Source organism: Anolis carolinensis, chromosome 2, assembly GCF_035594765.1.
Source record: "Anolis carolinensis isolate JA03-04 chromosome 2, rAnoCar3.1.pri, whole genome shotgun sequence".
In the NCBI taxonomy this organism is placed as follows: Eukaryota; Metazoa; Chordata; class Lepidosauria; order Squamata; family Dactyloidae; genus Anolis; species Anolis carolinensis.
In genome coordinates, this window is record NC_085842.1 from 122,502,173 (window position 1) to 122,525,552 (window position 23,380).

General features: G+C 36.5%; 1 protein-coding gene across 13 annotated transcripts in view; it reads right to left on the reverse strand.

Moving 5' to 3' along the window:
- The window catches only part of tenm2 (teneurin transmembrane protein 2), a 1,150,537-nt gene that overhangs the window by 931,223 nt on the left and 195,934 nt on the right, over positions 1-23,380 (reverse strand). For 11 of the 13 annotated variants that reach the window (XM_062973910.1, XM_062973906.1, XM_062973905.1 and 8 more), the window contains exon 2: positions 22,020-22,324. The exons of 1 other annotated variant lie outside the window; for it this stretch is intronic. In XM_062973910.1, coding sequence (XP_062829980.1) covers positions 22,020-22,245 — 226 coding nt within the window. In that variant the 5' untranslated portion in view covers positions 22,246-22,324. Of the gene's footprint in view, positions 1-18,501; positions 18,637-22,019; positions 22,325-23,380 lie in introns of those variants that run through there. One more of the 13 variants, XM_062973907.1, reaches the window with a different exon arrangement.

Here is a 23,380-nt window from a genome sequence, read left to right on the forward strand (position 1 = left end):
ATTCCACAGAAATTGAAAAAAAAATGCTGATATATGGAGAATATACATTATTTTCCACAAAATGTAATTTTCCAAGCCCTGTATCAAAGTGATTTGATATATTTTGATAGTTTTGACTTGCACATAATATTCTACTCCTAGCCAGCAATATGACACTTATTTTTTGCATTTTTTTATTTGGATTTGGAAACAAACTTCACATTTAGGAACTAATTATACAAAAAATAAAGACTTGTATAAACTACATGTATAACCTGGGTGTGTAACTACATAAGGTCTACCTGTTTTTATATCCAAATGTATTTTTCTTTGTTTAAGGAAATGTTCTAAGGGAAAACAAAGGAAAAGGCCCATTTCTATTCATAAACACAAGAGGAAAGTGGGGATATAAGGGAAGAGTTCATGAGATAGACAATTTCACTAATGATCTAGGTAATTTGGGCAAAATGGTTCAGGAGAAGAGATGCTAGATTGGCACAGAAGCCCATCTATTCTCAATACTGTTCTATTGCTGAGAGCCTCCAGAAAATAGGATGTGATGGCTACAGATCTCTCACATTGCAAGTCTTCAGCAGCTGTAATGCAGAGACATATTTCCTCTGAACATGGAGATTATAGTTAGGTTCCATATACAAGCTCCACATAAACAAATTTCATATTGGTGTCATCACTACTAAAGGTTATTTGTACATGACTTAGAAAGTGGCCTAATTGCTTCCTTAAACATCTGTGTCATATGGAAAAAAGGACTCTTTCCCTTCTCATTATGACTTAAGTAATTAAATGACTCCTTTGGGAAAGAAGTGCAATACCAAAAAACTGACCAACTGCTCAAACCTTAGGTTGAAAACTTGTTCTGACACATTTATTAAATCAGCTATGAAGATCTTTATTTTAGTCTTACAAGAAAAATAAATAATTTGAACTTATTCTTCATTGGAGAATGTAAAGTTTCTGGACATAGTTTAATGACCACATGAAATATTAAAAAGAATTTGAGAAAATTGCAGGACAATCACAAGTGTTTCCTGCTCAAAAATTGTGATTTTACATAATACACATCCATACACATTTATTACACACATTGTTTCAGAGATAGATCAATTTACCTACTTCTTGAACCATGTGTAGAGCACCTTTCTCCAAGCAGTGCACCACAATATCCTATCTCCCTCAAAAATAAAATGTGTTAGTACATTAGTACTAGACACAATCTGCTCTCATACTTATTTTCTGAGCAGAAAAATAGATTTAAGTGCAGATGAATTTTCAAGAAATTTTTACTTGAAGTGTGTGTTACTTATTTAAATACTTATAGGCCACCCTTTATCTAAAGACCGCCAGTTAGCATACATTAAAATAATAATATGGAAAGTTCCTTGACAAAATAGAAGGAAAAGTTGACAAGGAGAAGACCTGGCTATGGCTCATGAATGCAATTAAGGCCAAGATCGAAAAATCAGCTGATGACCCAAAATGCAGACTGTGCAAGGAAGCTGACGAAACCATTGATCATATCCTCAGCTGCTGTAAGAAAATCGCACAGACAGACTACAAACAGAGGCACAACTATGTGGCCCAAATGATTCATTGGAACTTATGCCTCAAATACCACCTCCCAGCAGTAAAGAATTGGTGGGATAATAAACCTGCAAAAGTATTGGAAAATGTACATGCAAAGATACTGTGGAACTTCTGAATCCAGACTGACAAAGTTTTGGAACACAACACACCAGACATCACAGTTGTGGGGAAAAAAGGTTTGAATCATTGATGTCGCCATGCCAGGTGACAGTTGCATTGATGAAAAACAACAGGAAAAACTCGGCCGCTATCAGGACCTCAAGATCGAACTTCAAAGACTCTGGCAGAAACCAGTACAGGTGGTCCCGGTGGTGATCGGCACATTGGGTGCTGTCCCAAAAGATCTCAGCTAGCATTTGGAAACAATAGACATTGACAAAATTATGATCTGACTACTGTAAAAGGCCACTCTACTGGGATCTGCGTGCGTCATCCGAAAATACACCACAGTCCCAAATGCTTGGGAAGTGTTCGACTTGTGATTTTGTGATACGAAATCCAGCATATCTATCTTGTTTGTTGTGTCATAAAATAATAATAATAATAATAATAATAATCACTTTTTTATATCTGCCTCCATCTCCTCGAAGGGACTTGGAGCACCTTACATGGGGACAAGCCTGATCCAACAAAAATTAAAACCAAACATAGATTAAAACATATATCAATAAAATCAACAACATTACAAGATAATAACATAAAAACAGCATCATCAACAGTCTTAGCAGTAATGGGAAGGGGGAAGGGAATTGTGCAATAGAATTTCAGAACAAGGCTGGTGGACAAAAATACAACGGCCACTAATAAATTAGAAGTAAAAGAGCAATGTCAGTTTAAAATGCTAAACTTATAGGAGGAAGGACAGGGATAAAGTGCAGGAACTGCTGGTAGGTATAACTGGACAACGAATATCTTGTGGACTGCTTAATCAAAAGCACAACGGAACATCCACATTTTTAGTTCTTTATGGAACATGGACAGTGTGGGTGCCAGTCTAATCTCCCTGGGGAGAGAATTCCAGATCTGGGAGGACATCACAGAGAAGGCCCTCTCCCTCGTCCCCACCAAATGTGCTTGAGACGGAGGTGGGAGCGAAAGAAGGGCCTCCCCTGCAGATCTTAGAGCCTGCATGGGTTCATATTTTCTACATGTTTGTGTCTGAGTTTGAAATGATTAGAAGATTAGAATGGTAAATTATTAAAAGTGTAGAAGTTTTGAAGGATCTGAGTTAATTCGTGGTATCTTGGTATAATGGACAAGTTACACTCTCGAAGTTTCAGAGGAAATCAAAGGCAACCTCATTCTAAACAACTTTTACCAAGAAAATCCTGTGATAAAGAAGAATATAGTGAGCACCTATGATACCCATTTGATGAAGAATATGCATCTGGAATTGCACTTGTGTGCCATGCAGCCAAAGTGGTCTTTGGTCTGGCCCCTGGAGATTTGCTTTCATCGGGCCCATGTGGCTTGAGGGTTCACACCCATTGGTCAGTCTACCATAACATGGCTGGCCTGGAACCAATCTGGATTTAAGACTGATTTTCTTGAGAACATTTACAAAAAGACTATAATTTTTTTTTTAAAAAAATACTGTTTAAAAGGGAGAACTAAATTATACTGAACATTGTTTATTAATATTTACAAATCCTCTTGATATGTCCCTGAAAATAAAATAATGTGATGTAATTTTAATTTGGCTTTTTGCATAGGGAGTTCATTGCAATTCACTCATTATTTGTAACTAGTAACTTCCAAACTAAGCAAGAGAGAGGAATGCATCTTATTTCTCTTAGTTCAGTGAGTATTAAATCATCTAAGGTGAATTTTCTGTATAATTCAATTTCTGAATTATTTTATGTGCTCTTTTCTGCATTGCTTCTTTTTGCAAAAGCTAATAAACAGTGTGATTTAACTCCAAAATCCGGAGGAGAAACTGATCTGGAATTGCAAAGGTTGTGTTCCTCATGAATCTTTTTAAGCATCTTGCAGTCTGATCAATACTTATCTTCTGAAATAGTTTTTTTCTAGAATATACCTTAAGGATGCTGCTTCAGATGGTGAAATACTTTGATTTATATTCTTTGCAGTCAACAGGATTACAGAATAATAGATCTTGAGTCAGCTTGGCCTCACAATATGTGCAGTGACCACAGCAATTATGTTTAGTCCAGCTTGTTGAAAACAAGATGTAATGTGTCAGGATGGACTAGCAAGTCTTAAGCATCCTTGTATATATTATAAGCAAACACAGTTTTAAAAATATATTCTGGAAGTTCTGTAACAAATGCCAACACTGTTTTATCTGTATCCTGCCTTTCATACAATACATGATAAAAAAACAGACACAATCATAAAGACATAGTAAATACAACTGAATACAACTGAATGCATTATCATTAAAATAATAATAATGCATGCAAACTGAAAAAAGATATTGGAAAGAGAAAAAAATACAGTGCCTTGTATTAAAAAGCCTTTTCCTTGGCAGTCAGTTACCAAAAGATTCCTTTTTGTGGCTTTTGCCTATTTGTAGAAGGAATGATAACAAGAAGCAGACTATGGTTTTTGGAAAGGAAATTCCAAAATCTAAGAGGAACTGCAAAAAAGGCCTTCTGACACATCATAGTCAAACTGTTGTGGCTGCTACATCAGATGCCAAGAATCATGATGCCATTTGGAGGGCTGGAGCCATAGGATTTTAAGTCCTGTCTGTCTCCTCCACAATCTCTTTGGGTGTCACTGTGTCACTGTCACTGGAGCACCATGAACAGAATATTGCAATAAATATATTGCAGTGTAAAGGTTCTGAACAAACACATAATTTGTGGGGACTTGACAAGCATTGAATTAATAATCTGCACTATAGTTATCACACCAGAAAAGGACTGAGACATTAACCAACTCCTCAGTCCAGATCCAAAAGCCACTGCAGTAAAAACATCAAGAATGTTAAATACAACAGCAAACCTACCCCGCCCCATACCTTGCGCCATAGCAAAGTGGTCCTACCCAAATCATTGGACACAACAAAGGCGATGAAAATAAACCCCACAAACAATGGAAATCATCCCATCAAAAGACAGCTTTCAGCCACCAAGAATCCTCAGCTCATCTCTCCACCAAAATCCTATTTTATATATCAAAAAAAATCCTTGCCACACTCTCATCCTCCCTAATCCCTTGGTCAATGTTAATCCTATGAAAGCATGTGCATATTTAATAGAAAGTATCACACAGATGTCAGAGCAAGGCCCAACCAAGTGCTACAAACTGAAGCATCTTTGTAGTCCTGGGTATTATCAAACCACAACATTCAATCTTAAAGTTGAATCCAGCACAATTCCCAAGCTGTGGACCTTTATTAGGAGAACAGTCCCATCCAATACCAACTGAATCTATTTCTTAAATTGCCTTTTAACTAACTAGGAACACTTATGTTTTATCCCAATTAAAATTCATTGGTTTGTTCCCTCTACTTCTCCATTACTAACATCAGATACAGGTTTAGAAGAAAACAGAATCCTCACATTTACATTGAAAGGATAAACAAAGATAGTTGTCATGAGTGTTCCAAGCTCCCAGCAATGGTTTCATGCATATGCAATTGCATATGTTAAATATTACAGTAACAAGAGAGAACCCTGAGAGAACTGATAAGCCAACAGCCATGGTGTTAATGTGATTTTCCCTAGCATTATCTTCTAAATTTACGATGAAGAGAGTCAATAGAAACAGCAAAACATACTCCGCCATCCAGTATCTGCCCATCAAGGCAGTACCTTTCCAAGAAGGGAATACTGTAGACTGTTGCTTACCCTGTTTGAAGGAATTTGAGACAAGGTTTTTCAGCAAATGGCTCACTTACTGCTGCCTCTTTAAGGCACTTTGCAATCCTGTCATGCTGCAGAAAGGTGTCCATTGTTCTCTTGCACGTTCCCTGACATTATTATTATTTTGTGTTATTATTTATATCCTGCTTTTTCTCTCTAAAAAGAGTCTCAAAGTGCCTTGCAATAAAACCAGTGCAATACAATTAAAACCTAAAAATGTACAAACACTAAAATGGAATTAAGTATGAACAATATTAAAAAACCAGTTGAGCCACAAGGACAAGGATCATATGTATAAATGATGGCTCTCATCTCTTGGAATCCTGTCCACAACCCGGACCATTGAAACTCTCTCATTACTGGAGAGTCATTGACTGAAGTTATATCCACTGAGCCTGTATCAACTGCAGTCGGAACCAATCTGAGTAATTACATATACAAACTGCTGTGCAAATTAATCACAATGGGATGCTGACCAGTCTATGTTTTCTTCTTGTAGGCCATAACATAATGGGATCTTGGCCATTCGAGAAGTCTCTGGTAAGCATCTCTGGGCAAATATAATGCTGATAGACAAGAACTTAATCAATGTGGTCAAGTTCAACCTACACGTGAGTGCATTATTAGAGTGCTTTTGTTGTTTCTGAAAGATAGTGATCCTTTACTCAGGTCATTCACTCAAGCTGATGTAGTAATATTCCTTAATCACCTCTGCGTTAACTAGAAATCTTATTAAGTCCTTTGAATTATATTCATTTAAAACTGAACAATTATCAAAAAATCCCCCCAAAATAGTAAAAATTGCACCCCAAATAAATTATGTTCAATATGGAAGTAATACAAACCACCACAGCTTTGTATTATCAAAGGTTTTCATGGCTGGAATCACTGGGTTGCTCTGAGTTTTTTGGGCTGTATGGCCATGTTCCAGTAGTATTCTCTCCTGACATTTCACCTGCATCTGTATCTGGCATCTTCAAAGGTCTGTTGAAAGTGAGGCAAGTGGAGTGTGTGTGTGTGTATGTGTGTCTGTCTGTCTATCTATCTATCTATCTATCTATCTATCTATCTATCTATCTATCTATCTATCTATCTATCTATCTATCTATAGAATGTCCAGGGTGGGAGAAAGAACCCTTGTCTGTTTAAAGCAAGTGTCAATGTTGCAATTAGCAAGCTTGAATAGCATTGAGTAGTCATGAAGCTGCAAAATGAACCAGTGAGGGTATCTTCACAGAGGTAACCTGGACTTTGTTGCCTGCAGGAATTCTCTGTTTGGGAGGTGTTAACTGGCTTTTGATTGTTTGCTGTCTGGAGTTCCCCTGTTTCTGAGAAGTGTTCCTTATTTACTGTCTTGATTTTGGTGTTTTTTAAATACACTGGTAACCAGATTTTGTTCATTTTCATGGTTTCCTCCTTTCTGTTGAAATTGCTCATGTGCTTGTGGATTTCTCCAACAGCTTTATCCAACTATGACTATAGAGTGGGATGGGCTACTGCATTTATGCCCTGCTTGTGGACTTCCTATAAGCAATGGATTGTGCTCTGGCAGAGATCAATTCGGAACACACTGAAATCATTTGTTTTCCTTTGACTTTTCTTTTTCTGAAATTGGTTCCTCCAATGTGTGTGTGTGTGTGTGTGTATGGGATTACATTTGTTTGTTAATACAAAATGGTATGTGTACCATGGCACACTATTAACATAGTTGAATTGTGTAATCTGATGCCAAATAATGACCACCAAAGAGAACTTCTGATTGGACAGTTTGGCTTACATTCTCTCTCCTGTGCTCCACATCCGACCCTGCAACTGTCCGTTCGAGAGAGTCCTCCAATCGTCTGGAGTAGATATAGAAGCAAAATTGGGGTTTCAGGGGACCAGTAATAACTTTTTTTTTTACCAGAGCTGACTTAGTTAGAGAGACATCACTAGATGCAACCCATTCCATAAGCCTACATTGAAATACTAAGCAAAGAGCCAGTGCTGTAGCAGTATCATACTGAATTCATTTTTCATTTTGCATAATCAAACACCATGTTTCAACACTATCTAGTAATTTTAGAAATAGCAGCTTTTTCCACTTTTCTTTGGGATTTTATCAGGAAGACTCCCATTGTCTTCAATTGGTAACATGCTGTTAGAGTTCTCTGCTATTCTGAAAATATATCCCACTGTGTCAATGAGGATTTTAGTGGCACTTGCGAGAAAGCATTGGATTTTTCTAAATCACATTTGAAAAAGATATTTTGACTTTCAATAAGGTTTACTGTATCTTTCTCACTTGCACAAAATTTTTGGCTTCTAGGAATAGTAAACCACCCATTACTCATACTTGTTAATCCCTCAAAAATCAAGATTTTAATTCGCTTTAATGCCCTTTCTTTTAATTAGAATGTTCCCTAATCTCTAGGCAGTCTTACCAACCATTTTAACCTGCTTTTAATTTGTCGTCTAGAAAATTATAACTCTTCATTAAGTTTGGGAGACAGAGCATTAAAATTGTGATATATCATTCCTCGTTTTATTAACAATCTACTTAATGAATTCAGTGCTTGAAGCAGATCATGGTGATAATGTATGCATTTACAATAGTTTTTTAAACAAGAATTTGGCAAGACAGTTAATATGAAGGCACGCATTTAATTGCATGCATGAGAGTACATGTATACAGATTCAAATGTAGAGTCAGTTTGGGAGAAATTTGATAATAGAAAAACATGGAAAAAAGAGAAGAAAAAATGTGTGAATTATTATCAATACAAGAAACTTGCTATCAGTTTGTCTCTAAAATGTTGGAAATTATTTCTAAAAATCTAAACAAATTACTGCACGTTTTGGCTCTGACCCTGGAATACCACAATTTCCACAAACTGAATCTGGTGCTGCTTATTCCTAACTGTTACACTACACAATGTCTGCATGTCCCCATAGGACAAAATAGGCTACATTCAATATAAGTCGATATGAACTTATGGCAACCTTTTCATAGAGTTTTCTTGGACAGATTTAGTCAGAAGTTTGCCACTTCTTCTTAGTTGGGATGGGAAAAGTATTCAATTTTTTTAAAAATCCTTTTGAAAAACATGATTTTCAAGTGATGAGAATCCTTGATTCATGAGAATATTTGCAGTTCAGGCTTAATATGTGCAAAATGTGCACATGGTTGTTTTGGACAGATTCAGAGGGTATGACTTGCCTGACAAGTGAAATTAACCATTTGCAAACTTGCACGAACTCTCCCAAACAACAGCATTTCATGTGTTTTACTGGAATCAATCACTCAGCTCCAACATTACATTTACACAATAAGAAGTTCCACTAGAATAGTTGTGATTAATTTTTGTGCAACCAGGAGATGAGTAAACATGTTATCTGCCCTGCACAATCAGTTCACAGTGGAAAGTTGAGTTGCCCTTACTCTAGAAACTTGTTCACTTTATAAGGAAGGACTCTGCATAGTGCACTAAAACTGAAGGATTCTGGCCAATACATTGAGGACTCAATTGTCCTTCTCTTTCTGAAGAATTTATCTTTCTCAGAAAATAAAGATGACTGAGTTATCTTTCATCAGTTCAGACTGAGGGTCAGCCAACTCCTGCCCCAGTTCAACATGAAGGGGGAACTGGAGTAGAGATCTTCAGTTCCCAATGGGAGAAGATGATTCAGATGTTTCACACAAACCTCCAAAAACAGAGAGGGCTATGGGCCCACATCTTTAAAATGCAATTTCTAAATATTATCAGACATGTGGACCTGACTGAGCTGAATGTTGTTAAAAGCAAGCTTGCAAGCTTCCTCTTAACTAGCTACTGAAAGCAAATTTCAGCCCACTTCTTGGTGACCTAATCCTGCTATCATATGTCTTAGAGTCTTAGATTTATGTCCTTTGGATTGCTAACTGACTTCTTTACTTGAACCTTCTGATTTATAGCTTCTTGAACTTAAACTGTCCATTATCAAATAACGTTCATGCTTTGGCTTCTAAGAGTGGGACTTCTTCCCTTGAAACACAACTGTTTTTAAACCCATGAAAACTAGAGACTCAGGGCCAGATGCTGAGTTCTGACAAGCATACAAAAATGATGAAAAATCCAAATGTCTCTGAGTTTTTTCCCCACTACTTTTACAATGGAAGTTGATTGGGAGGAGGAGGATTGGTTACAGATGAAAGTAATTTCCATGGAGAGGAAACTTGTCATGCCATTACAATTTTTGAAGTTCTGACTAGTGCAATTCAGGTTTCAGCATATATATAGTAACAAACCTTATTTACATACTTTTCCTTGTATTATTGTTTTGTTTGTTTGCCTTAGGTGGTAGGAGATTATAAAAAGATCCATATTACTTCTCTTACAAGGCAAGGGATTCTTTGTCAAAATGTGTTTTGAGGGAATATGAGAGCAAAAAATCTAGATTCTTGAAATAAGAGTTTGTGGAACAGTTTTCTTAAAACAGGATAGATGGGATATTACAGAAAGAGCATTAATCTACTTTAGGAAAATTGGTGGCAGGAAAAAGAAATTGCATGTTTAAATCTCTTTCTTTAATAGGTCAAAAATATCTTAAGAAAAAATACAGAAATTCCATGAGTAGAAAATAGTAAAATAAAACTATTTGTTGAAAGAAGAATTCATTGCTTTCATAAAACAAAAGAGATGAAATTCATATAATCTTTCAGCCACTATTCATTACATTCTACATGCCAATGGCATTATTATTATTATTATTATTATTATTATTATTATTATTATTATTCCAACTCTGTTGAACACACTGATTGAAGTACTAATTTACTATGTTTTGTTGTTGTCTTTATGAAACAAAATACTGTTCACCAAAAATTAGGGGAAAGGAAATTCATTTACAAAAGTGGTCAATTTCCATAGCTATCTTTCTAAAAGCATTGTCACATGCACTGCTGGAATCGCCGTGGATCATCGTACATTGCAGTGATCCTGGCAGCACCTGCTCAGGAGTCATGGGGACTTATCACCCAGTGCCTCACACTGTTCCAGCTTCCTCCCTCCCTCATCACATGGGAGGAAGCGTCTACTGGCCCTATTGAGAGCAATGCAATACAGGAAGCCTCCCAGCAGCTTTTTTCGGCAGTGACTCTGGTTCTGCTCTGGAGCACCCCTGGAAGTACTTTTACCACATGTAGTGGGAGCCAGCGGGCTCCATAGCAAAGCACAACTGAAGTTGCTGCTGAAATTTGCCAGGCATGATGAGCTCGTAAGACTCATGTACAAATTAGCACAAGTACAATTGTTTCCATCATAATAAAACATGTGGTGTCTTACTGGGCTTCTGCGTAAACTGTCAAAATAGCTTCTCATTTTGCCTGGAATCCTTAGAACTGTTACCTGAGGAGGAATAGGAAAAGTGAAAGAAGCTGTAGTGTCTCAGAGACCTCCAAGTCATGACCCCGTCGCCATTACGGAGCAGACCGAAGAAGAGATGGGGTTTCTGCCATTTCTGCACAATTCCGCTCCTTTCCAGATGTCCCCTGTTGACAGTTTTAGCCCACAGTTAATTAAAAAGGGCCTTGACTCACAGCCCGGTTCTCCAGAGAACGCTATGTTTGACCGCAAATTGTTTTGGGAGGCTTCACGCGCAGAAAAGCAGATTTTGAGGAGAAGCGCTCGATTAGCGGAGAAAGCAAGCGTTAATTAAGCCGGTTCCCTTGATAGTTCTCAGGGAGGATTGCAGCTGGCAAGTTGTTGACTTTAGTCATTTTCCCTTGGGAAAGAGTTCAGACACCTGGCTGGAGAGGAGAGCAAAGTCCCATAAAAGTTCTGGGCCCCAACTGGCCTTTGCGGTGTTCAACGTGTCAGTTGAGGGATTCACATCGACTAGTTCTGCAGCGCGCTACTCTCGAGTAGACCGGCGTTGTATCTCGTCTCCCTGTCAAGCCTGGACAGCGATTCAGCTTTACCACGACTAACTTTGCCTTGCCTTGCATCCTAGCCTCGGATTGAGCCCTGGAGCTCTTGACAGATCTTGCCTTAATCCCCACTCAACCAGCCTAAAGGTTTGAGTGTGTTTCGGTTATTGGATTTAAAACTTTGAACTCTAATACTGGACATCTACTATCATATTACTGGACTATATTTGACCTTTCCTGAAAGGTCTACTGCTGGACTATATACTCTGCTTATTTTTAGTTGTCTCCTTTATTTCCTTAATAAAGATATTAGACTGTTTATTGGCCTTCGTGTCTGATTCCCAGTGCTCACGCTGCCTGAGGTGTCACAGAAGCCACAATCCAAATTTCTTCTCCTTCCATAAGACATAAGCAAACAAGGAAACTCTGCTAACATTAATGCATGCTGCCTGGCAACAGCATTATACCATAAGGAAAGTTGCAATAATTCATAGGAGCATCTTGTAATAAAACAGCTTTATGCATATCTCTCAAATTGTTTAGTGCTCAGATCTCATCAGATGGCTGAGCAAGCATTACTCTTTGGGACACTAAATCTTCGTTTCCAATATGGTCTGTATTCATGGATATATATTTTAGTCTTGATTCTAAAATACTTATTGGTAAAGAATGGAAAGCAGTTTATTAAATGTCAAAACACCATTTACTTTGTCAACATCACTAATCTAAGTTTGTTCTAGAGATGAGCCAAATGGATCTACAAAGTGGCCCTGCATCAATAAGAAGTAATTCCCAACCTCTTAGGTCAAAACAATTGCATCAATTTGCATTTATTGTTTCAATAGTACACAGCTATGAGTGGTTTACAGTTTAGAATATATTAGGAATCAGCTTGAGCTACCCTGATGTGCAAGTTTGAGAAGCTACAGAAAAAACCCAGTAATGCTGGGACAGAAAATGAACTGTAGATGTAAATAGACAAAAGATTTTGTTTGTTTTCTCAACTTTCCACTCATTTTCCCCTCCATCCCATTCCTTCTTTGAAAACATGGATCTGTTTGTTCTGTAGCTAATTAGCTTTAAAATAAAGAGAATTAAGGGATTTAAACACATGTTCTGGGATCAAAGATCCTTCTCTTAAATGCCTAGAAATCACTTTTGCACAAACAAATAAAGAATCATGGGTTCTCAGTATTGGCTGTATTTCAGTTTACTTCATCACACCGTTGGGAAAGTGCAGCAGGATAGTGCATTTTCTGGAATGTGAGCAGACAGCACTTTCACCCAAACAGCATCCAATGTACCACATATTCTCCTGAAATCACATGCAGAATGCTACGCTTGGTCTCTTAGGATGTATGCTATTTATGGTGGTTGCTTTTCCTTATATTTGAGTAGAAAAAAATGACATCAGAAAAGCAATCCTGCCTAAGCCTAAGGATTTGAAAATTTATTAAAATGCCAAATATCTGAAGTAAGAGAGAAAACAAATCAGAAAGGATCTAGCACATTGGTTCTCACCCTGTTGGCGCCCAGGTGTGTTGGCCTAAAACTCCCAGAAATCCCAGCCAGTTTACCAGCTGTTAGGATTTCTGGGAGCTGAAGGCCAAAACATCTGGGAACTCACAGGTTAAGAACCACTGATCTAGCACCATCCCTAATTTCCTTTGTACAGTATTTACAAATAATACTAGTTGCTTAATAGCTATTCACATGAAAATTTATTCATTTCTCAATGCATTTCAATGCATCTACACATGTAATGCAATAGTTTATGTTGATGGATCTGGTTTGTGGACTATAATAAATCTGATTTGGCTTGGAAGTGTATTTCCTATTTATAGTATGCTAAAAGTATAACACACTGTAGAGAAAGTATTACCTAAGCTGAGGGTATGTTTCTGAATACAGGAAGTCTCCAAGTTACAAATATCCGACTTACAAGCAACTTGGAGATATGAATGATAAGGAATGGTACAGCTAGTAGTTCCATGCTAGCCAAGGTGAAGGGGGCTGGTGAAGGACGCCGGCAACATGCCCCTTTGTCCCTCATCTCCAGCTGCGGCTGGGGAGCCTTGGCTTTTGGCCAGCCTCCCCTGCCCATTGCTCCAGTGTTGGCTGTGGAGGAAGGGAGGGAGCTTGCTGACAGGCTCCCTCACATTCCTCCACAGCCAACACTGGGGTGAGGGGCAAATGAGCATGTCACCAACCTTCCTTAACCTTTGTCAGAGCCTTGGCTGAGGAGGAACATGAGTGAGCCTGTCAGCAAGCTCCCTCCCTTCCTCCGCAGCTAACTGGCTTGAATTTTATTTTTCAAATGTACCCGTTCTAACTTACAAGCAAATTCAACTTAAGAACAAATCTCAGAACCTATCTTGTTCGTAAGTTGGGGACTTGATTGAATTCTGATTACTAGATAACATTCAAGTATATTCTTCAGAATGGACAACAGATATTTGCCTGTGCTTACGGTCATGTCTTCACTAAAGATGTTGATTTTAGCAGTGCTCACTAGGGATGTAATTCCTCTCCTTGCAGCTATTAAAATATAACAAATATACACAGGTAAAATGCATATTAAAATGACCAATAAAATGCAAGTTAAAATTCACAAGTTAAAATTGACTGAATAGGCCTGCCGGAAGAGATAGGTCTTCATTTGTGTCTTAAATTCCAACAGCTGATTTAGCTGTCTGATCTCTTCTGACAGGTCATTCCACAGCATCAATATGCTGATTAAATCCAACTTTATCTCTCCTTTCTGATACTAATGATATTGTGGAATACGTGAACCTGTGATGGGCTAAATGGAGGCTAACAAACTGAAGACATGTATTCAAGTTATTGAAAAAGTTAATCTGGCTTAAAAATTAATCCTTCTCTTAAAATCAGGTGTCATATCTTGGGAATATTCTTAATTCAGGTTGACCAGTCTTAGACAATCAGGCGGAAGTTCATTGGAGGCTGCTACTTTAATTTCCCACTGTTCAGTTCCAGATAAACCTTATCTGGAGCACTGTATTACATTTGGATACTGCTTTCTAAAAGACGCTGAAGATGGACCACATTATTAATATAAAATGTATCTTCTATTTAAGCTATATAAATTCCAAATAGCTTTAGTTGTAATGGAAATATTGTGAATGATGCAAAGAACTGTAGGAGGAAATTATATTTTAGCTGTATCACAGTTATCACATTTCACAAGATGGACAAATGCCTTTTATGACATACTGAAGTGGGTAGTCCAGACAATTGTCAATTGCTTCTCTAGTCTCACAATGTCTACAAAATAGGTTAAACTGAATTAGAACTATAAATGGGAAATTATATATTTATTTAGACAGGAAGATAATAGGGGGAAATAGAGTAGACCCAGACAGGGATATTTTACAGCATTATGCTAGGCTTCACTCAAATTAAATCTCCTTGCCAGAGGATGTACAATTGCAATTTGTACTGCCCATTTTTCAAGACATTCAAGGAATTAGAAAGGCTGTTTGCAAATCATTAAAATATCCTTTTATTTGTGGCACCTATTTTAATCTTAAAGGATATCCTAATCTCATAAATTCAGGAAAAAACTTTTTATGAAACTGGTTTTGATTTCAATTGAGTAGAACAAGAAACAGTGCAACACAGAAAACAACAATAACTTGTCTCATAGTTAAACGCAGGGGGCTTTGATTCAAGCAGGTACTGTCAGCATACAGCAGTGAACACTACATCCTAATTATAGATTAAATAAATTTATATAATATTTTTTCAGTGCTTTTCTGATAATATAGATTGAATATTATGATATCACATAAGCTCTACCCCTAATTTATTAAAATATTTTTGACCAGCTCTCATTCTGTAAATGCTTTTAGAGAGAGGGAGGGAGGGAGGGATAGGACCAACTAGTTTAAGGACCAACAACCATGTGTAATTATCTTTTCCACTTGACAGAAGCTCAAAAGTAATAGAGCCAACTTAAGGATGTAATTCTTCACTAATTTTGTTTTTAAAGGAAGAAGTAGATAATTTTCAGCAATTTTCTTTCCATTGTATAAAATTTTCTTCCTCCACCAATTTTTTCAAAATTTTCAATTTTGAAATTTGCAAGTAGTTCAGGACTTACTCTGCACATAATAATTTTGCACAAAACATCATTTTCAGTGCAAGAAACAGCATTTTTAGGCTGCTTCCCTCCTAGAAAACACCACAGTATCTAATTTATACTGTGGAAAATTTGCACTTGGCATTTGTGGACATAAAATAGAATTTTCTTCACAGAAATGTGGCCTGTGAAGAGGGAAAAGACCCGGGGGCCAATCCGCAAAACAATAAATTCTTCCCAACTCTTTAATTCCTTTCCTTCACTAAATGTGTGCCAGAAGCTGCTCGCCATCTCCAGCCACAACATGCCTGGAAGTTCTATTCAGAACACCACCTTGATCCAATTTGTAAGTCCTCCATGAGGGGATCAAAAGATTTACACTGTGAAAGGAGGTGGAAAGGTGGGCCAATGACCTTCAGAGTGGGGGAGATAGTGACATGGCTATTTTAAATAACCTAACCAAGCCACTCCTATTCTCCCCACTGTCCTGACACACTAATTTGGAGGAAATCAAAGTGTAAATATTATTTTTCTGGATAGAAATTCTGTTTTCTTTACAAAAACATACACAGCAATAACAAAACCACACAATACTTTTCCACAGCATAAGTTCTGATTTGCAAAGATTCTTGACAGTCTACATTTTCCCTCAGCAGAGCTTCTCCACATTCAAGAGTCACTCTTTTATTTTGAAATCTTTTGGAATTTTTTTTCCATCCCTGATTCAACCTGACACCCCTTCAAAAGGCATTCCCATACTGAAAATGCTGCTATAGAGAGAGTATGGTCTTGTGTTCTTACCAGCCTAACCTCTCATAGTAGCATGATGCACAAGAGTCTGGGCAAGCTCAGATGTTAGAATGCCATGTTTCATAAAGTATGTCTCCAAACAATTAGGGATTTTAAGTAAAAGAAAAAAAACCTGATTTGTGCTCTGAAGTAAAGCAGAACTCAGTGTAGCTAGTACAAATCTGTAACCTGTAGTGTGTTGACCCTAAAGGTCATGAGGGATGGGGGGTGGGGGTGGTATGAGTGCTACATTGTAAATTGCCTGCAATTTCTGAACATTTTGCAAGAGCAGACCCACACAGCACATTACAGTAGTAGGCCAACCAGCAGGTAATTAAAGTATGAACAACTGTGGCCAAATTGCCACGTCATCTTCAGCTGGAGGAAGGCATTTTGGTCTTAGTAGTAACATGGCTTTGCAAGAGCAATATTCAATTCAAGAACACTCCCTGTAAAGTTTGAATCTTTTACCTTCACACGTACAATCCCACAAACCATGCTTTTACTTTGCTAAGTATAATAACCAAGGCAATATAGAGAATTTATGTGGTGTGCCACAAAATGTAAGGAATGTGGAATTTTATTCAAATTAATGTATGACCACATCTATTGTATTGATTTCAGTAATGCATATAGATATTAACAAAACCTTTTATTAAAGTACTATTCTAAAAATAAAGCTTTGAAAAATAATCTAATACTGCTCATTTGACCAGGCTTTGCCATGTCCTACCAGCAGAAAAAATAAAGAGAAAAGAATAAATTATTGCCTGAAAAATAACAGCCTTTAAGGACAAAGAAAAATAAAGAGTGCCTCCGCTTAGGTTCAGTGAAATCGACCCCACACAAGTAGGCCTTATGATCTATCAAATTCAGAAATAAAATCCCAAAGAGCTAAATAATTGCTTACATTTAAACTGCATTTTCTTTTTAAAATCTGGTGTTAGATGCCTCATTTTCTGATTATTTTAAGAAGATATTACATCAGTACAAGGTTACATATCACTCAGTGGCATCCACACAAGACAGTATATTCTTTTTAATGCTATTTTGTTGTAAGCCGCCCCAAGTCCCTTTTGAGAGAGGGGGCGGGATACAAATGAAGTTGTTTATTACTACTACTACTACTACTACTACTTTGCTGCATGGTTTGGCCAATGTAGTACAATATAAACCACAAAGAGCTATTGTTGGAGATTCCAGAAACAACAGCTCCCAAAGACCATCACAGTCTATCTCTAATGTGTGTGTTGAAATACTGAGAACATTTACACCAAGAATGGAAATAGTGCACAGTTTCTCAGGGACTAGGAAATGGGACATTTTAAAAACTAGATGCCCATGTATTGTTTTGGGGAGAGCTAGCATGTTGTAGTAGTTTGAGCATTGGAGATCAGGGTTCAAATTACTGTTTGACTGTGGAATCCACTGACTGATCTTGAGAAAGTGGAAAGCAAAGGCAAACCCTTGAAATGACTAAGACACACACAACAGTTGTACTTTCTTCAAATACTATATGGTTTGCGTACTGATGTAATTGTGATGATATACTCATTCGTACTCATTGAACTTTTGAATCAATCAGTTCAAATGAACAAGCAACTTTAATATTGTGTGGTTCAGATCAGATGCTAGTACCAGCTGTTGCTCCAGATCACATTTATATCAAATGACACAAAGACTAGTAAAATGTGTTTTTGCCTTAAAATTTGGGGGGGGGGGAACAAAATTGCATCACTGGAGAATTCACTTGTGTTTTCTTTAAAATGTGTTGATTTTCATATGCTTCATGTCCAAATCATTACGGTTCTACAATTTCATCTGGAAATAGAAAATCAGCAGCTCTCCTTACATATTAGGGGAAAGCTAACTTTAGGCTCATGAGGGATCTCTTGTAGTGTGATGAATTGCAGTAGCTGCTTTGAATATGTAGTTGAGTAACATCAAGACCAGTAAAGATCTTGAGAGGGAATACAAAGGCTCTTCTTTGCCACTATGGAATATGCTCAGAGCAAACAACAATCTCAAGCAGAAGGAAGAGAAAAAACAAACAGAAAATATACTGGAATATATGGCAATCATGGCAATTGATAAATATGGTCCATGACAGCAGGGGAAAATAAATAGCATAGGAACATTATATGGCTGCTTTCTGACAAAATTCTCAGTATGCAATAAAAACATTTAGAGGTTAAGATGCAAGTTGAGTTGTTTTGCTCATTTTTCATTGCTGTTAAGAAGGAGCTGTTGATCAAGTTCTTCCAAGAATTGTAGTAATAGAGACGGCTGCTAAGGACAATACCTACCAAAAAGTTTTAAAATTTCTGATCTGTGGATTTGGCTATTTCTTCTAATGATTATCCTCTTCCTTTAACCTTTTTGGCAGGACACAGAGACTATACTCTTGTTGGCTAAGGAACATTTTATCCCACACCAATGACCTGTGGAGACAAAGTTGACTGCATGAATGGCCAGTCTTTTCTACCATTTAATGGAAGAAGGATTAAATCTATAGAGCGAACAGAATAAAAACAAAATAGATGTCCAAACTATTAAATTCAATCCATTGTTTCCATTAATACATTTTATAGCCTCATTTAAAATCCAAGTCACTCTGACGGTATCTAATTTTTCATCCTGAGGCAAATTGCTGTAGTTGAAAAAAGTCAGCTGATGACAACTTGACATAAGTGGTGCTGCAGTACTTCCATAATTTTAGAATAAAATATACTTAACAGCTATAAAAAGCACTTTAAAAAGGAGAATTTTATTCAGCTAAGAATTTTATTGAAAACAAAGGTCTTAGCTTTCTAACAAATTATGCAAGCGACAGATCATACTATATTTTTGTATCAAAAGCTGTCATGTTAACCATCCCACCCTTCTCTCACATCACATATTATGCTGTGATCATTTTAATCATGCAATGCATTCTAGAATGCATGTGTGAAGGTGATTCACATATGCACTCCAGTCTTTATTTCACAAATTTTCAAAATACTTTACCCCATGCTACTCTTCCAGTTTAAAATGTTCCATACATTGACATCCATTTTTGACAGTTCCACTGTTAACTGCAGTGTTGGTATAATGAGGTCATTTGGATAGAAAGCAAAACTATTATATTTCACACTGTATAATGCCAAACATTTTCATATTTTTTCAAAAATTACATTGTAAACTTATTTTAAAATCTACACTTATTTCTTTATAAATAAATGTTCTACGAACTATGTTTTCAGTTTTTCAAAATCCGAAATGGTCTTCGGCTAGAGTTACTTGTGGAATCCTCTACTGTGACCTTTAGTATGATAAGAAGAGATACTACTTCACGTATTCCTATCTTCCATAAATGTCTGGAAATACAAGGATTCATGGGTTCCCCTCTCTGTGGAATGCATTTCCTAATCAAAACCCACAGGTTTCATGTTCCTAGTAGAAAGCCAATAAAAGTATTTTATATTGTATTGTTTTAAATCTATTTATTGTACTTTGTTAAATTATCTAATTGTTTTAATTGCTTATGTTTTATCCTCTTGTATTGTATATTGGCATTGAATTTTGCCAGACTATGAGCCGCCCTGAGTCCCTTTAGGTGAGAAGAGCGGGATAGAAATGATGGAAATAAAATAAAATAAAATACTTTAAATTTCAATTAAATATTCAATAGCATTGATGGTTACGCCAAAGCTGTAGGATCTGACATGCCAATTGTCAAAAGCCTCAGTGGAGATCCCAAGACCACTCTCAGGCTCCATGTGGATGGACCTGAGCCTTCAAAGCACTAAAACTAAAGCAATTTTTTCAGAATTTTTACTACCACTACTCCTGGAAGATGATCTTATATTTAAAGGAAATGATCTGATCTACAGCATCAAAGCCATACTCAAAAACAGAAAACAGATTGAAAAATATCAATAAATGTAGTATTTTCTAGCAATGCTAACAATTATTCCACCTACAGACTCAAGGACATTTGCACAGCTGAGAAACATTAGAAAAACAGTAAATAATAAAAAGACAATAAATTTCTGTTTCGTGCAAAGTGCAAATAAATACTCAATATACTAAATGGGTAGAGACATAAATAATTACAAGGTCCACATATGTAAAGGGAAATAATTCAGGAAGAATAAGTCACATATGCTAAAGTACATACCAAATAGGAAAAAAGTGGTCAATATTACATATCATAAGTAAGCTGAAATAATCTTTTGACAAAGACATATGAAAAAAGCATTTAAAAGCTTTTTAAAAACTCAGAATGATCCATGAACATATATTTCTTGTCCAATTTGGAAGCTATGCAAACACCAGATAATTTATTCACTTGAGTTAACAGTGTCTCTCAACAGTAACACTAGGAACCACTGAGGTGAAGTGCATAAAGTGGATTGTGCCTGATTGGGGAAATTTTGGGTGCACATACCCACTGCAGTCAATAGTCAGGTCACTGTCATGTTGTACTCCTTGGTGTATTTACAGAGCAAAAATCTACTCAATAAAAGTATGCAGTTTAAAGTTAATAGGTCCAGATAGAGTCTTACAACTTGGAGAAAACAACAAAAAAGATCTTATTAGGAACATAATAATGAGACCAGTTAGTTCTGACAAGAACCACGAGTTGCATTCCTTAGATTAAGGCACAAAGTGTGTTTATATAGCTACTATAGAAAAAAATTAAAAGCTATATCGAGCAAGTATTCTTTCAATAAATGGAATCACATAAGCCAATGGGATTCATTCCATTGGAAAAACAATTTTTAAAAAAGAAAACAATCTGTCTCAGATGTATTCTGTGCTAGGCTAGAAGAAACACTAAAATAATTTCCTTGGGATAAGTCTCACAAAAGGGATTAGGTGGTTTAATAGAATTCTGTATTATTATTCGATATTTGAGACGCTCACAGCTAGGATGCACACAATCACAATTTTGGTACTATGACTGAATATCCAGAAATAGCCAGGACATCTAAAACTTTTTCATGCCACAAATCTGTTTGAATAATTTACATATTGAAAAGCTGACAAAGAATCATAATGAATTTTCATTCATAGAAGTACAAGGGAAAACATAGCACAATAATGAGAACTGTACTTCTTTCTAGAGTACAACACACACACACACACACACACACACAGCAATAAAGAAAAATTTATAAATGTATATATTGGGAAATTGTGTCAATCTCATATTTACTATGGGCTTTTGAGTATCTGTGAAGCACTAACATATAACCACTAAACATGAATGTAATTAGATGAGTGATTCCTTTATTTTTTATGAAATTAAATGTAAGGCAACTCCAGTGACAAAATTATGTCAGGGAAAAGTGTAAATCTCCACATTTCAATTCAGTTCAACAGGAAATAGAGGAAAAATTATAAAGTACTTCATAAGTGATTATTACCAGAAGCTAATCACAATGTTTTACTCATCTTAGCAGTACAGCAAGTCCCACAAAGAAATAAGCAGTGAGAGTGTCTCTATTATGCATGTAATGAAGCTTAGTGACATAATACAAGGTTATAACATTTGAGCATAGCAGAAAAATGATAATATGACAGCTGGTTAACTCTTAGAATTATAAATCCTTCTGTGTTAAAAAGCGTAGGTACAAAACAGCATTTTAAAATATGACTGAAACCAATATATTAACAAACCTGGTCTCCATCACAATGGAGACCAGATTTGGTATCAATATGTCAAATCACAACTAAATATAGCTTTCAAATAACAAAATGCAGAATAGCCACAGGAGCACTTAAACAGAGTGTTGTAGTCAATATTGTTGGACAAAAACACTATAATCCTCAAACATACCTTGTCTTGGAAACTCATCTGATTCTCTGTGAACTAGGTCAGTGACTCGATTTCCATAGTGCATTCTGCCGTCATGATCATAAGCTTTCAGTGTTTCACTTGAACTGTAGGACTTCTGAGTAGGAACTCTGCAGTCCTCACTGTCCAATGAAGAACTTGTATAGCGACACTCCTTCCCACACCGACCTCTGGTCAAAGAGCGGTGCCTTCGGTCTTTTATATCCATAGTTCTGGGTCAGGGGAAGAATTAATCTTTCCCCCCGACTGCCGTAAAATGCTAAGTCTGAGACTGTTCACTTTACCCCCTAGAAAAATAAAAATAATAGGTAAGAGTGGAGTGATTTTTTGTTTTGGATTTCACATTTTAAAAATCACTTATAAAAAAAGTATACAAAGGATTCTGACATAAATTGCTTAAATTATAGATAGGTAATTCACCATAACAAAACAAATGCAAGGAAATTGTCACATTTAATAAAAATACCTTTTAAATTGTAAATTTTAGAAATGGATGATAAAGTAAACTACTGTAATTTTTCATGTATGCATATGTGGTTTTCTTTGACTTTGAGATATTAGTTTATGCTTTGCAATAACACAAAGAAAACCAGGTTGGAAGTATCATTACTTCCTTTTCATTCTGGGAGGATCAACATGTAGAGAATGACATAAAACACACACAATGGTTGTACACATTGAAATTTTAGGAAGAAAGCATGATGAGTTACTCATAATACATTTTACACAAGGGACTACATTTTTCCTTTTAGTATTTCTTTTCTTCAACACCCTTTCCAACAATTTGGAAAAGGGGTATCAGAGGTGTGGAAAAGCTTGGGGGAAAAAGGGCAGACCACATAATGAAGACGAGAGGATTACCATGCAAGGTGTTATTGAGCCATCAGTAGACTCAAATATTTCAGAAAACAAGCCAATGTTGTTCCTTCTATCACCAGATGAGAGAACATTCACTTCACAATACATTTGCCCAACCAGAATTTATATAAAGTGCAGGAGTGTGAACTGTGCAGACCTGTAAAAGTTATTGGACTGCAGAGTTCTCAGTCATCATAGCCAATACAGGCAATGCTGAGGACTGTTGGCACTTTTAGTTCAAGACTAGAGAGAAAGCACTTCTTTTTGTCCTGCTGCCTTCACAAAAAGACAGGTTTATGGCTACATCTCATGGGTGTTTGTACAGTGAATTCCTTTTGTGCCCTTCACAACTTTCCTGCTTTATGATAAATCATAAAGGACTACATAACCTTGAATAAAAGATGATTTTGTACTACAAACACACACACACAGCTCATAAGTGACTTCTAAAATGCTGAAATCTGTATGATCTGTGAAAAATCATG